Below are 16,436 nucleotides of genomic sequence, written 5' to 3' on the forward strand. Positions count from 1 at the left end.
GCTGACATTCTGCTCCCCGTCTGTCCAGCTTCTTGTCTATCGCTGGACTCATTCTTGACTAGGAGAAGGCATGACACCAACCATAACCAAATATGAATGTAGTCAAGTGATACTTCTAAATACTGACTTCAAATAAATGTTTTTTTAAGGTTAAATTGCAATGTTGGGTTAACCCCAAATTAAAAAGGTGCATTGCCTTTGACTCTACAATTGCACTTCTGGCAATTCATTCCAAAGAAACAGAATTTGTGCAAAGACATAGTTAGAAAATATGCATTGCATCACAATGTTGCTTAAGATAGAGGGAAAAAAAGTGACACCACCTAAATGTCTTACCAACAAAACTGATTAAATAAATTAGGCAATAGGGCCTCCCTGGTGGCGCAGTGGTTGGGAGTCCGCCTGCTGATGCAGGGGATACGGGTTCGTGCCCCGGTCTGGGAGGATCCCATGTGCCGCGGAGCGGCTGGGCCCGTGAGCCATGGCCGCTGGGCCTGCGCGTCCGGAGCCTGTGCTCCGCAACGGGAGAGGCCACAACAGTGAGAGGCCCGCATACAGCAAAAAGAAAAATAAATAAATAAATAAATAAAATAAATTAGGCAATAAATTAGGCATCATTAAAAATGATGTTACAAAAGATATCCACTGTATACTGGTGGGAAAAAAGCAAGTACAAAATGGTATATTATGTTTCCATTACCATGAATGTATAACATATACTTATGTGTGTTTATGTGTATTTCTAAATGTGCATAGGAAGAGGTCTAAAACGCTGCGTGGTGAGTTTTAAGAGTGATCATCTCTGACGGCAGGATCCTAGGAATTTAATATTTGCTATTCTTTTTGCTCATCTGAGTTTTCTAGTGTATTGTTTTTTAAATGAAAGTATTTTCTTTTTATTTTCATAAAAAAATAGCTAAGCATTACTGAAAAGAAGTTGCCAAGAAAATCTTCAAAATAATAATTTTTTGCTTTACATTTAATCAACATTATGATTCACTTAATAAGTGTTTTATGTTCTGAAAGGCAGATATGGTTATTTTTTATGAAAATAAACAAGTCTTCAGACCTTAAGAAGGGAAGGGCAGTGACTCTATCACTTACTAAATTGAAGCAGGTTACTGCTGCCCCTGAGGATGGGCCCTTATTTTCAGCATGGAGATTACTACACCCAACCACAGTTTCCATTCGCGTAAATTGCCTAGCACAGTACCTAGCACATGATAGTAGTTAAAAAAGAAAAAAAAAAGTTAATCGTTTTCCCTTTCAAAAGAATTTCTTGACTTTTAATTTTTTTTTTTTTTTTTTTTTTTTTTTTTTTTTGCGGTATGCGGGCCTCTCACTGTTGTGGCCTCCCCCGTTGCGGAGCACAGGCTCCGGACGCGCAGGCTCCGGACGCGCAGGCTCAGCGGCCATGGCTCACGGGCCCAGCCGCTCCGCGGCATATGGGATCCTCCCAGACCGGGGCACGAACCCGTATCCCCTGCATCGGCAGGCGGACTCTCAACCACTTGCGCCACCAGGGAGGCCCCTTGACTTTTAATTTTAAACTTTTAACATATACCAAAAAAAAAAAAAAAAAAGAGTAAAAACCAATTCAAGCAATGTCTGGGAGACTTGATCCTTTTCCTAACCCTGCCAGATACTTAACTGGTTAGCCCATTTGTAGTAAACGGTAAACATTGTTTACTTTGGTACTCCTGGTTTTGTTTCAGACTTTAAAAAATCTAAGTGTTGGGGTCTAAGACAATGCTTAACACACTTGAGATAAGACCACAATACCTTTTTTCTTTGGTTCAAGTCATAAGAACTAGTGTGCCAAGATGATACATGTTCATAATTATTACAAGGCATAATACATGATGTTTAAAACTGAAGGAGGGCTTCCCTGGTGGTGCAGTGGTTGAGAGTCCACCTGCCGATGCAGGGGACACGGGTTCGTGCCCTGGTCCGGGAAGATCCCACATGCCATGGAGCGCCTGGGTCCGTGAGCCATGGCCGCTGAGCCTGCGCGTCGGGAGCCTGTGCTCCGCAATGGGAGAGGCCACACAACAGTGAAAGGCCCACGTACCGCAAAAAAAAAAAAAAAAAAAAAAAAAAAAAAAAAACAAAAAAAAAACTGAAGGAGTCTACCAAGAAAGCTAACTCCACACTGAAATATATTTAACATTCACTGAGTTTTACTGAAAGAAAAAGAAAAGTCTTAAAAGGATGAAAGCTGTAATTTTCCAACAAGACTAGAAAAACACTGATTTCTCCTTGCTGCCTGGCCAACATATCCCCCCTCGGACCTGATTTTTTTTAGATGCCACAAAAGCTCGAAAGACTTAAGTCAGAAGAAAATTTGAAGGGGGAAAAAAATAACTCTCCTGTCATCCTCTACATTCACGAGGCTCTTAAATCTCCTCTCTATATAATGTTTGCAGCGGGGAAAAGAAACCCAGGTCCTAAAGGATTAAGGAAAAAAAAGTTCCTAAATAAAAATCGATTATTACCCCCATCCAAGGAGTTAAGAGTTATCTGTCAATTTCATATCAAATATTAGAAGGAGATAAGATTTTTAAACAAATCTTAAATTTAGAAATCCGTTCCCTCACACATCTCATTCCCTTAGTAGAAGAAAATCAGGTGCTCTCCTAACAACTGCGAGAGAAAAAAGAGCCCAAGAGAAGAAAGCTGTCTCTGTAAAGAATATAATGACAATTCCCAAAACTTTTATTTATGCTAATATTTTCTAAAAGTTAATGTAAGGCCTTGACCCAGTGTCCAATTTCCAGGCCTGCCTGGTGCCATGGTAAGAACCAAAAATGTCTCCCCTTTCTCAGGAGCTTCCTGGATACAGTCAAACACCTCTTGTGGCAGAATTCCTACCAGGTGGGCACGAGGGCTTACACCATCTGAGACTTGTGCTTTGTTTGCTTCCATAGCTAAAAAACTGAATGCTTTCACAGGCTTTGTGCCATCTGAATTGTATATCCACCATATAAGGTAGGCAACCAGATACTAATATGCCTCACAATAAACAAAGAAACAAACTCTGATAGAGGTTAAATACCTTCCCAAGGCTTTGGGGGAGAGTGATGGACATGGACGTGGGTCTAGACCCCAGACCTTTTGATATCTTGCCTAGGACTTCCCTCCTCCACAGGCTCAGCCTTTACAGGAGACTCCCTACCTCTGCCTGATACAGACTCAAAAGTTTTGCTCTCCACATTGCTGAAGAATATAATCAATTACAACACACACTGGCCTAGAAGAGTCAGCACTGATGCTACCATACGTATTTTAAAAGAACATGCAGAATTTTTTAATATCTCAAAATACCTCAAGCATCACTGAAAAAAGAAATGGCCTTTCTATCTGGGAAAGAATAAAAATAAATTGAGAAGCATTAACCATACGATACAGAAACATAATTGAAGATGGTTTTCTTCATTACTTTATTTCCATCTCAAGCACCCTTCTGAAAAAAGCGTTTCTATCACCTCTTCTTCTTCAATCAGGTTTCTAGGACATAAGTAAAAGATAAGTACTTCTTATGATCAGTCCTCAAATGAGGACCAAGTCCCATTCTTTTTTACTCTAGCAGCGAGCTCTCCAGCTGACTGTTTTCAGCTGTTACTTGGAAACAACACTCTGAACGAGTGACTCTGACTTCCTCATTAAAGACAATGGTCTAATGCTCTTTTTTTTCCACTGAAGCAACAAATCAGAGAAAAAGTAAAATAATAAAATACTAAGGATTTATTTAGCAGACACTTTCAGATTTTGCTTTTCATAAAGCATTTGGTTGAATAAAGACAGATCCTTTGGAAACATCCCCCAAAATACATGAAAAATTTCTAGTACATTATTTATTCAGCAAATCTACTGAAGTGTCTATCCCGTGCTAGGCTACTCATAACGTATAACTATCTCATAATTCATCAGTCGTCCCTGATCAACTGATCAACTGTCATTCACAGTTAATAGGCTTTATTGCAAAAGCTTTCGGGATTTTTTAAAAAATAAAAGGATTTATAAAAATATTTTTCTGTGTCAGCTTTTAACAGTTTTGGTAACTGTTTCATTCAGAAGCTGACAATAATAAAAGAAAATTAAAACTACACTAGAGCCATTCCCCTTTTTATATTATCGTACCTTCCCTTTGTCCACCCCTCATTCAACCTTTCTCTATATTGAGTAAAGTAGTAACAGGCTTCCTTTTTAAAGCGAACATAACATCAACAGTAAATTACTATGACTAAGATCAAAACTTGATTCTGCAGAACTGTCACCAAGTTCCATACAGTATTATTCGTGGGCATAGCTAGAAACAATGGTCAATAATCAAAAGGTTTTTTTAGAGTCTACTTGCCTCCGGTTAGCTGCAAAAATACAATACATTTCTAGACCCCCTGTGATGCAACATCTCTGCCAGTCATATTTCTCCTACAGACAGGGGAAAGAGGACAGGTAACCTAAACTCTTGTTCGCGCTGTAATGTCCTTGCAATTTTCCCCGTACGGACTGAAGGCAAGCAAGTAACATTCTTCAGTGAGCTTTATACTGATCTACATATAGCAAGTGGATAATTTCAGCAGGTTTAGAGATTTGGCTAGAATGGGTATTGTGTATAAATGTACTGCTTTACAGAGACTTTACAGTCCTCTGAACAGCCTCTGATAATAGTCTGCAAATAGTCCCAGCTAGATTGGCTAGATTACCAGAATCTGGGAGTTAGCGATCCCTGTACCCTATCCATCCTCTGCTCAACTCCTGACTCTCCTTTATGGTGCATTCAATCTCTCCCCTTTCTCATCTTTGTTGTGGGTCTCTAGGGCATTTTCTGGCTTTGTGCCTCCGAATCTTATAGACTGATAATTTATATGCTTAAAGTGACTTAAAAGCTTATAACAGAGTCTACAGTTCCTATAGGAACTTCATGAGGTCACAATTAATATTTAAAAAGTGATCATCAATCTGAAATATATTTTTTAAATTATTTAAATGAAGTCCAATGGCTGCCTTTTCCAAATGAGTAAGGACCTGCTGGGACAGTACAAAGCAGTACTAAATCCCTTGATTGCTACAGTATTAGCTTTCTACAGACTGGCTCAGTTTGGCATAATGACTTAAGTAATAACTTTAAAGATACAAATTTTAAATGAGTATCCTCTTTTTAAAAAACTTCAGTCCCATGACAGTGGCACCTATATAATGCTGAGTTCTACCTTTCCCTGGGAATAAAACATATGTGCTTTGCTGCTGGCCCATGGACAGTGCTGGCATATTTTCTCTTTAAACTTCAAGTTTATCTTGAAATCACAGGGAAACCAGTTTTATAAAATTCCAATTATGTCTATAATATGTAAACAGGGAACAAGGGGAGTCAGAGAGGAATGGAATGACCTAATTGCTTAAAAAAATGTCAGTCACATAAACCACAAACAGTTCTGCCTAAAGAACTACCAGGATTAGTTAAAAACAAAACAAGACTCAAAAAGTGGTAAAAATTTCTCAGTTGATACTGTGGAAGAATACTTGTGAGGTAACAAGTTCAAGTCCAGATAGACCCATTTATGAGGCCCTTACTCTGTCCTGTTGGAATTACACGAGTCAGTCTGCAAGACAGAAATGGATCAAAATAGTTGGGCTGATGAGAGCAAGTCCAGGACCTTAAGGGGGCAGGGGAAGTGGGTATTTCAAAGAGCAAGATTTTCTGCAGGTTGGCTTAATGGTCTTGTTTTAGTGAAACTGGGTTGTTCTCATATCTTTTTGAATGAACAAGAAATTTCTAGGGTCATTTCAAAAAAATCTATCTGACTAAGGATGACACTTCTGCAGTACCAGTCATGCAAGGGCAATATTAACTCCTGAAGGGTCACAAGTAGCATGGCTCCCAGGACACTTGAATTAGCATGCCATTCAGTCATAAGATTTCTAAATTATCTGAAGGGGGAATGGCAATCACTCCCAGTTATTCTGACTGTGGTCCTTTCCCAACTTTGTAGCAGTACAATTAAGATGAATCAAACAAGGATTTCCCTGGCAGTCCAGTGGTCAACACTCTGCACTCCCAATTCAAGGGGTGCAGGTTCGATCCCTGGTTGGGGAAGTAAGATTCCACATGCCATGTGGTGTGGCAAAAAATAAATAAATAAAAGATGAATCAAACCGAAGAGTTTGGGGCCCTGAGGAACTTTCCCACACATTCTCCTGACATCACTCAAATCTGAGACAGAATATACTTTCTAAAACTTAACTTCTCCTGAACTTGAGGTAAAAGGCAAATTTAATATACTTAGCTTCAAAAAGTACACAACTTAGATTAGAAAAATAATTTACTAGTAAGTCAAATGAAGTAGCTCCTTGCAGTAACGTGAAAAAACACTTAAAATTTGTGCTCAAAACATAAGCTACAGTCTCCCTGTACCCTTGAATTAAGAAGCCATAGTCTCCCTATTGATTATTGTTTCTGTGATTATTTTCAAAGCCAAGCAGCAGTGTGATGGACAGCTGGATAAGTGTAAGCTTACTGATTAGACATGTCCACCTAGTTACTTAGTTCCAGATGTGAACAATGGCAAAAATCTAATTTTAACTGTAAGCAAATACAAACATGGGCGGGGGAGGTCAAGACAAAGTTATAATAGGTAAATTCTGTTCATCAAAAATAAAAATGTTGATTCCCTTCAGGTAAAAACCATACAATAGAACTGAGTTGCTCAAAATAACAACAACAAAAAACCCTGAAACATTTTAATAGTAATGTCTACTAAAAATAAGAAAGGAAGATGAAATTCAAACACAGACATCTTCCTTTCCCACCTAAAAATCCATCCTCAGAAAGATCACAAAGAAACGAACGATGCAGTCAGCAGCACTGTCCTGACCAGGTGTTACTGTGGTTGGTGTAACCCGAGCTGCAACGTTTGCTGGCGCTTCCTGAGCTAAGTCTGCTGCTTTTCCCTTGAGCAGCTGAAGAGAAATGAGATGTTTCTCTTCAGAGAGAGGTGTTAAACATTTGGGTTGCATGAGGGACAAATGGAAGTTTGACACCTAAGATGAATAACCACAGTTCATGAGGCCAATGGGAACTTTCACTATGTAAAGCCAGCCAAGCTCACTGTCACACAGTATTCAGGCACACAGGTGCCAGGACCCAGCGCAGGAGGCAACGAACTATTTTTTCCTTTTAATACGTTACCATTGGCCTCCAAGGATTTTCATAAATAAGACTCAGAGAAAGTCTTCGGAGTATGCTTTTAATAAACTCTCCAAGGCCCTTGCTCTGAAATATTTAAAAGGCTTCTGCATCCTCTCACACTCGATGAAGACGACCACCTCAAGCCAAGGTTTACTGCGCTTTAAGAACTCATGGCACCAAAAGTGTCATTATTACAGGTGCTTTCTTGCTAGGCCCAGTTTATCTGAACCAAGAAGTCTTATTTAAAATTCTATGAAACACCCATTCACAAGATTTCTGGTATAGACACACCTCTAAGAATTCCTGTTCTAGAAGGATGTAATTAGCCAATTAAAATTTCCCTTCAGATGGAAAGAAAAAAAAAAGCTCGACTGGCAAAGGTGGTTCTCCTGTGTAGGTAATACTATATTTAGGTCATGGGTAAAAGCTGTGCGAGCATACGTATGTCAGTGTTTGCCTAAAGAAGAGCAGACACACATAGAATTGTTAAAATGAGCAACCAGCAGAAACATTTCTGTGCGTGCCAGTTGGATCATCTGCAGTTACATGTGAACAGAAGATTCTGTGTGGGGAAGGGCTGGTCAGGGCCCTCCCTCACCCCCAGATGTTTTTCTAATCCTAACACCTGAGGGCAGCAGATACAGTAAACAAGCAGTTGTTTGTAATGCAAATCCAAGTAACAGGGCTGACATGGGACTGCTCCCAGGCAAAGCCCAAACCCAAATGGTCACCCCGCTCCTGACACCCTAGATGCAAACCTATCACTGTGGATGTCAGTTGCACAAACACTCAGTCCTGCTAAGGACAGAGTTAAAGAGCAAGAGGCAGAAGTGTGGGTAGGGGTGAAGAGGAGGGGTTGCCTTCCGGTTAAAGTGTTTTGGGTCTCAGACACACTAAAAACAGCTGTTAGTTATTAAAAACCAAAGATTTCAACTCACTTCAGTCAGACCCTAAAAGAAAAAAATTGAACATTGTCTTGTGGTTAAACCTGGAAAGCTTCTCAAATTGTGCAAACTGCAGAATATCGCAAGAAACGTGCCTAAAATAAATGTGTTCTAAAATGTAACAGAATAAAGCAAAGCAGCAGATAGGAGGGTAAGGTAACTGTTTCCTGACCACACCCCTTTCCTCCACTCTACACCCACCAACATTTATTCTGGCCACAAATCTTTCCTAAACAATGAATGACTGTTCAATTCACTGACCTCAGAATTTTAATACATACACTAACAATAAATACCTTCCATTCTAACAATTTTAAATGATTAGTATACTGAGGGGGTTAGGAGAAAAGGCTAGAGAGACCTAAGGTAGAAAATGCTGGTTTAAAGAGGAAGAGAAGCTTAATTTTCACTATTCTTAGGAATAATTTATAAATATCAGTAGACTTTAATTATACTGACTTTTTAAAAAATACTGTTTTGAAAGGAGAAGTGGCTAAACTAAAGAATAAATTCCACAAATACTTATTAATCATTAACTGTGTGCACAGCCTAAAAGTATAAGATTATTTTAGTAGCTATTTTCTATTGTTACCAAGTCAGAGACTATAATTTGACTTGTTGTTCTAAAAAGCCTTCAGCAGAAATCTTCAATTATTCCTTATCTAAAACACGGTCTCCTCCCCCTCCCCTCCAAAACATCAAAAGAAAAACAGCCCAACTTTAAAATATCTGAATGTATACATACTTAATTCAACAATATAAAGTCTCCTACAAATTTTAAGAGTCAGAAGCATTTATTTGGGTGGTCTCTAAATGTTAAAAACCATATTTGCTTTTATTAGTTCATTCACTTTTTTTTTTTTTTTTTTTTTTTGCGGTATGCGGGCCTCTCACTGTTGTGGCCTCTCCTGTTGCGGAGCACAGGCTCCGGACGCGCAGGCCCAGCGGCCATGGCTCACGGGCCCAGCCGCTCCGCGGCACGTGGGATCCTCCCAGACCGGGGCACGAACCCGCATCCCCTGCATCGGCAGGCGGACTCTCAACCACTGCGCCACCAGGGAGGCCCTCATTCACTTTTTAGATAAGAGATTTATATGTACCAGACACACATTTCTATCATTAAATATTAGAAAAGCCTTTTAAAATGTGAAATCACTCTTTCCTATAACAACCATCACAAGATTTCCAAGATCTCCATTTTAGCTGCTATATGCAAATTAGAAAAATCTTATTCCCTACTTAAAAGGTCATATATCTTTTTGGAACCTGTGGGAAAAAATTATAACTTCTAAATCACAGTGCCCGCATAAAGTGATTATATTTCATAGATCTATCACTTCAATAGTTGAGGGTCACAGATAATCAAGATAACCATAAATACTCTTGTTTGTTGATGACTGATTAGAAGGTATTCTTCTCTCCTACTCTGTAGTATCTCATGGCTCCCAGATTCTGTCCACTGAGGTATCAGTGATAGTACTTGCCCCCAGATATCTGTGACTGATTTTTTTTTTTTCACTTGGTGAAAGCACTGGGCTAATAAGGCAAAGACTACAGGTTCCATTTTATAATCCTAGATTTGACTCGCGGGAGGGCCAGTTAGACTGAAACCCTCATCCTCAACACCCAAATATACATGTTTTTCATTGGGGTTTGGGTGGTTGAGGGAGAGTGAGGCCAGAAAGAAGGTATATATATACATTGACGGAGCAATAAAAACCCATCACTACCTACGAAGAGACGAATCTCAGGGAGAATTCCATCACCAGCACATTTCACATTCATGTACTACAGAGGTAACCCTTTAGATGTTTTCTTACTATATAAATGAGGTTTCCGTGTTATGCATAATGTGTAAAGCAGCTATAAGGCCACTGGATTTTTAAAACTTGAAAGTTAACTGAACCCCGAGATAAAAAAGAACAATTTTCATTAGAATTATCTTCAAGTGATACTTTCTTAACAATTGACAATAAGGCAAAAATAGCTCATTCCTCCCCACCCCAAAACTGATTTTAAAGAAACATTAGCTAACACAATAAAATGAGACACTGTTTTAAAAGCTGAAGTAACATTTCCAATATTCAGCTCCAAATAAGCCAAAGGAGTTCTGATTCTACATAGCTTATGGGCAATGAAAGACATACAGCACTTAGTTAATTGAAAGATTAAATCAATTTCTCTCATCAGAGTAGAAAGCACAATACTCATAAAATCATGAATTTGCTGATTTAAATTCAATGATTTCATGATAGCTCGTGATCTGTTTTTTATTATCTTAACCAATACACCAAAAGCTAAAATTCCAAGTGCAAAACATCAAAAGTAGCAATATTGTAAGGCAGCCATTCCTCAAAGCAGGTCTTATTTAGCAACGACTGGTCATACATAATGAAAGCATTTCCAGTGTCTTTAAAAAAACAAACATTTTGCCAAAATACAAATTAATTTACACTTCTGAAATAATCTGCAACATCAGCACGTTACTCACTGTTCTCGGGATGGGTGGAGAAAGAGATCCATTTGACATGTATGGGTCGTTATTCATATTTGGCATCATTATGTACCCGGAATAACTCGAATAAGAGGGTCCCTTGTTGTAGAGTCCTCCATCTGGATGCTTTCCTGAGAGAATGCAAAGAACAATCATATGTGCTTTGACTTCCTTTTTATATCACTGTATTTTTCATTGAAAAGTTAATAGTACTACTACAAATCACACCTTACATAAAAGATTTGTTTACAAAGTATTGTAACTGGATTATTATGCTCTATTTTAGATTGACAGTATTTATTCCCTTAAATGGCTTAGCAGTGAACCAGATGTTTTAAAAACATGTGGTTCAATTTATTGCCACTACTGACTGGTTTTTTACTGGTGTTTTTACAAAAATAAGTGTTATCCATCTAACTTAATTTGTTCTAATACTAACAAACTGGACTAAGAAATACAGACACATGAAAGAAGACACACAAAGCTGTAATATAAATATACTAGGCCATTCAGCTATACCCACACGTATATATTTATACACTTGAAGCTATGCTCCATCTTATTGGCAAACTCAAAAATTCTACCTGTGCTTCTAGATTTCTGGAAAATTTCTAGATTTTACTGAGGGAGCAAGTTGTATCTAGCATGTGGGCAACTACCCAAATTTATGAAGGATTAACTACAGGAGACTTAATTTTATGTGCTACACTTACATCACTCTGGTAAAGAAATGTGTGTGTTCACTGTATACATTTCTTCTCTTTAATCTGTGTAACTACTTTGTAGCTCAGAAGGAAGCCTGATATTATAGTTCTCTTCTCTTCTTCCCCTAGCTGACATATTGTATGTGCGAACACCTCATTCTGGTCAGGCCAATTGTAAGTAATTAAAGAAGAACAGAAATGTAGACTGTTCAACAAGGGAACCCTAAAGATTACAGATTATTTTAAAGTCACACGGAGTTCTCCTTAAATCTTAAAAAATATGTAGAATTTTTACAGTTTTGAGCAAGAATCGGAAATGGGGAGAAAGTCTATCACGTTCCATATGCATAGTTCTTAATTTTAAGCATAACGTTTTATATTTTTACAAGTTAGATTCCTCTTTACTGAGCCATATTTAGTCTGTGCATACAGTGCCTGCCTTCTCACTATAACAAGAAACAGCAATTTCACAAATGAAAGCCCATTTGAAACTATTCTTGTTGGAAAATAAATTGGTGTAGACTGTCACTCTTTACAACAATGCAGGAAAAAATAGTAAAGATCTACAATTAGAACTTTAGGTAAAATGAGAAAAAGAGAAAAACTAATTATAGACATTTCTCTTCCACAAAGAATCTGGAAGCCATCAGAAATTCAAAAGCCCCTAAATCATTCAAAAAGTTTTTAAATTATGTAACTATACGTTAGTGATAAGCAGTAAGTTTCCTGGGTTTTCTTTCCCATTTTGTTACAACACAGGCACAGTCTTATCACAATGATTCGAGTTTCTTGGATGCAAATAAAAATAGCAAAACATACCTACATTCACAAATTGCACATGTTAAATGTGAAGGTTGGGAGAGAGAGAATTAGCGTCTTACCGTCATCAGGGTGTTCTCTGGCCTTATCGTGGTAGGAGTCCTGAGAGGTTTGTGCTTGTCTGGCCACCTAACAAGACGAATCCCCACCCCCAAAAGAAAGATCACTTTAGAGTTTGTGACAATAATGATATAAGTGTGTATCCACTGGTAACTCAAAAGAGGAGAATCAGGGGCAACTCAATCTACCTGTTTTATTAATCTAAGAGGATAGGCTAAGGCTGAGTACTGGGAAATCTTTCTCTTTTCAACATGTGTTTTCGAAAATTACCTACCCAGGACTACCAGCTATAAATGATAATAACAACAGAAACAAACTTGCGAACAATCCATACGCTGTTCTGACCGCTGTTTACTAAAACACAGCAAGGCTACTTGGACACCTAATATGACAAGAATTTGAGTTAACGGCATTAATCGTTTTGATGGCTTCTTCAACCACTGTTTACTTCAATCAGAGCTGATTAAAAGCGGGCTGAAATATTTTGCAACTGAAAATGACATTTAACTAAAAACAAGCCCATCACTCACAAATGGAGATCTTAGGCAACTGTCCCAAACCAATCCCAGCAGGAGCTCTTCTCCTCGTAAGCTACCATGGCTGGCTCAGTGCAAGCTTACAAGAGAAAAGTAAACTGTCCTGTGGTTAAAGGGAGGAAAACTTGAAAATTGGGCTATAGACTTCTAAAAGGTAGCCCAGCTACTATCAGTTCTGGTAACCACCATCCACCCAGACTCAACCACGTGCAAATCAGTGGTATTACCCCTTCACTGTCTTCCTTGGGTCTGCCCCATGCCCACCTACCACTGGCAAAGATTAACAGAGCCCTAATAGGAGTTCTGGACTTCAAATGCAGCACCCTTCTCCCCAAAGCAGAAACGTTTAGAAAATGTGAAGTGCGTAGCAACTTTATTTATAGAAAAAGAAAGGACGAGGAAAATGGGTAGAAATTTTAAAAGGCTGCTTTACAAATATGAGTTTGGCCTCGAGTGTTTTGGATGTCATCTGGTTCCTCGGACATCTATCCTCCCACTGGCCTCCTTCCCCCCATACACACAGAGTCACAAATCTTTTAAGTGGAGCTGGCTGTGCCCTGGCCACCCCTAGGTTCCCCCCTAATTGGCATGTTGGGATGAAAGATTCAGGGTATGGAGAACACCCCTATGCTCTCCTTAGAACCCAGGCCCCCGGGCTTCCAAAATGCGTACTCACCCCTGCCATTGGGATAAAGAAGGCAGCTCTGAGGTGTTCTTAAACTTACTGTTTAAAACCCAAAATGTCCCCGCCCCCAAAACCACACGCTTTCTTTTTGGGGGCAGAAGGATGCCATTTAAGGGAAAAGAATATACCCTCCAAATTTCTTTGGAGGGAAAAAGCGTTGGTGAAATCATCTGAGTGTCAGGACTTTTCTACCGGATTTCCTCCAAAGCGTTTCCCAGTTGTTGAACAAGGGTGGCCAGTGGAGTGTCGGGTATCAGGGTCCATCCGCCGCCCCCCCCCCCACTTCTGAAGCTCTCCGCTAGGCCTGAAATAGCCCTTCCGCGAGGTCCTGCTCGCGGCTTTCTCTCGCCAGCACCCACGTGTCTCTATTTACTCTACTCGGGTTACCATCGCTATCGCCCGCAGCCGGCCAGGAGATCTGATAATGCGCTTTCCACCCTCCCCTGAGTGAGTGCACTAGTTTCCGCTGCATCTCTCCGACTCGCCCTTCTTCTGCAAAGATTTAAAGGCCTGATTCGGGCCCAAACTAACCCCAAATATAAGCGTACTTTTTTTCTTCAAGTGGCGATGATTGGAGCAAGCTAGTGTTGCGGGCGGTACTGCGAGCCCCCCCCTCACCGGGGTGGCTCGGCTCGCCCACGGCCGCTGGCAGCCGGCCGCAACGGCCCAAAGGACCCGCGCCCGCCACCGCCCCCGCCGCCCGGGCGCGCGCCCCCTCGGCCGGCCGGCTCCGCAGTGGTTGGGACCGCCCCGCCTGTCCCCGGCCCACGCCCGCCTCCCCTTCCTTGGGCCTGTGGCTCTGCTCGCCTTTACCTAAGCCTTTGGTGGTTTAACGCACTTTTGCAGACATCTACCGAGAAAGATAGCGGGTGCACTCTGTTTTCCGTCCTACGGAAGAACTTCTCAGTAGTGCTGTTCAGACATCCTCGCTTTAATGCATCGCACTCCCTAAACCCCACTAAAAAGTCCGAAGGCCAAACATTATGGGTTAAGGGCAGGTTCTCCTGGCCGCAAACCAACGGTTTAGTCACCAAACCCCAAAACTGATCCACTTGGAATGTTTCCCAGCACACCACACACACACACACACACACACACACACACACACACACACACACACACACAGAAAGAACACTAACCAGGAGCCCAGCCACCCGCCCCCATCCCCCCACCCTGCAGACCTAATCGGGACCCTTCAGCCAGGGCTCTCCAGCGCCTTCCCTCTCTTCTTCCCTCTCTGCTCTTCCCCGGGACCCGCCACGCCTCTCAAAGCTCGGGGCAGCGGCCCGCTCACCTCGTGTCCGTTGCTCGCCGGGATGATTTCGGATTCGTTAACCAAGGAAGACTTGATGTCGGCTAAATCACCTTCCTCTTCAGGGTGGCTGATCTCGGCGAAAATCTTCTCCTTCTGGGGATCGCCTTCGTCTTTGAAGGGGATCATCTCGTCCGTGGCGCAGAGTTCCGGGTCCCCCCCACCGCCGCCGCCTGCCCCGGAGAGTTGGGGCATCCCGACCACTCTGTAATCTCCGCTCCGCTGGGGGAGCACCCCAGGCGACAGCAGAAAAGAGAAGGGGTCAACGAAAAGGGGAGGAGGAGAAGGAGAATTGGAAGGATGCGTGAGGGAGGAGAGCGGGCGGAAGCCGGGCTGGAGAGCGCCGGGCTGGCGGCCGGCAGCCGGAGCTGCTGCAGCGGCGCCCGCGCCCCGGTGGCCGCCCGTGCCTTCCCACTCCGCGAAGACCTACGCCCGCGCCCGTCCCCGACGCCGAAAGACACAGGGATGCGAGGGCCGCCGCAGCTGGCGCCTCTGGGGGCGTCTGTGCCGCGCGCTAGGCTAGGCTGCCCGTGCGGCCGCCCCACGCCCCCAGCGTCTCCGGGGTCTGCGCGCGGAGGACGCCAGTTCCGGAGGAGTTTTGACTCTCCAAAGGCCAGTGGAGAGTCCGTCGGCGTGTCTCTACGCAAATCTCTCCACCTTTGCTTTCCCAGATGCCGATCTGGGAGTCTGTTTTCCAAGAAAAGAAGGGAGCTAGGCAAAACGGCTCAGTTTGTCCCAGTAGAGGCGGTGCAAAGAGAATCAGAAGATAACGAAATGTCCACTTCCTGGAGGATAAAAAAAATAAAGAGCCACCCGGATTGGAGATGTCCGTTTTAAATCTTCTTATTTCCTTCCCTTTCGCTTCGGTTTTCCTTCTCCAGGAGCATTTAATCTGCCAGAGGAAAAGGTGGGGGCGGAGGAGGAGGGAAAGAGAAAGAGAAGAAGTTTGCCAAAAATAAAGTTTGTGTCGGCGAGCGCAGGGAGTCGGCAGTGGAGGGCACGGCTGGGTCTCGGGGAGTCACAGCAGGGGCCTCGGACCCAAAAGATTCTGCCGCGAACTGGAGCCAACACACACACACACTACACACACACACACCACACACACACACACACACACACCCCAACCCCTCTTTGTTCCCGTCTCGAGTTTCCTCAGTCTGGCTCGCTCGCTCTTTTGCTCGCCGCTCTCCACGCCTCCGCCGCACCGCTTGTCAAAGCGAAGAGCTTCACCCCTCGGGTTCGCCAGGCCCGGGGGAGGGGGACGCCCCAAGCTTGGCCGCGTGTGGGGCTGCGGGCGCGTCCCAGCTCCTCAGCCGGAGAGCGCGCAGGCTTGTCCCTCCTCCGCGCCCTGCCCCGCAGGTGAGCGGCAGCGCCTCCCCGCCGCTTCTCCTCCTCCCGCGCCTCGGCGGCGCTGAAAAGCTACCCTCTTGCGTCGCTTCTCCTCCCCTTCCCCTCCCCCGCCTCCAGCTCTCCCTGGCTGCCCGCTGGGGGGTGCGGCGGGGGGAGGTGGGGGACGGCGAGAAGGAGGAGGTGATTGAGGACTTTTTTTTTTCCCAGAGCCTGTAGGACGAGTCCTAGGTTTTGGGGTGTGTGTGTGTGTGTGTGTGTGCGCGCGCGCGCGCCTAGAGGAAAGATTCAGGCAACTTGGCGAGCGCAGGAAGGACCCGGCGCTTCTTGTAACCCACGAGAGAGA

The 16,436-nt window shown here is 42.8% G+C and overlaps 1 protein-coding gene across 4 annotated transcripts in view; it reads right to left on the minus strand.

Moving 5' to 3' along the window:
• Nucleotides 1–16,163, minus strand: part of LEF1 (lymphoid enhancer binding factor 1) — a 121,589-nt gene extending 105,426 nt beyond the window's left edge. For 2 of the 4 annotated variants that reach the window (XM_060104744.1, XM_060104751.1), the window contains exons 1-3: nt 14,726–16,162; nt 12,213–12,279; nt 10,625–10,758 (exon numbers count right to left, since the gene is read on the minus strand). In XM_060104744.1, the coding sequence (XP_059960727.1) occupies nt 10,625–10,758; nt 12,213–12,279; nt 14,726–14,938 (414 nt within the window). In that variant the 5' untranslated portion in view covers nt 14,939–16,162. Of the gene's footprint in view, nt 1–10,624; nt 10,759–12,212; nt 12,280–14,725 lie in introns of all 4 variants that reach the window. The other 2 variants (XM_060104759.1, XM_060104734.1) reach the window with 2 other exon arrangements.
• Between the last annotated feature and the right edge of the window lie 273 nt (nt 16,164–16,436).

The sequence above is a fragment of the Mesoplodon densirostris genome, chromosome 1, assembly GCF_025265405.1.
Source record: "Mesoplodon densirostris isolate mMesDen1 chromosome 1, mMesDen1 primary haplotype, whole genome shotgun sequence".
Lineage (NCBI taxonomy): Eukaryota > Metazoa > Chordata > Mammalia > Artiodactyla > Ziphiidae > Mesoplodon > Mesoplodon densirostris.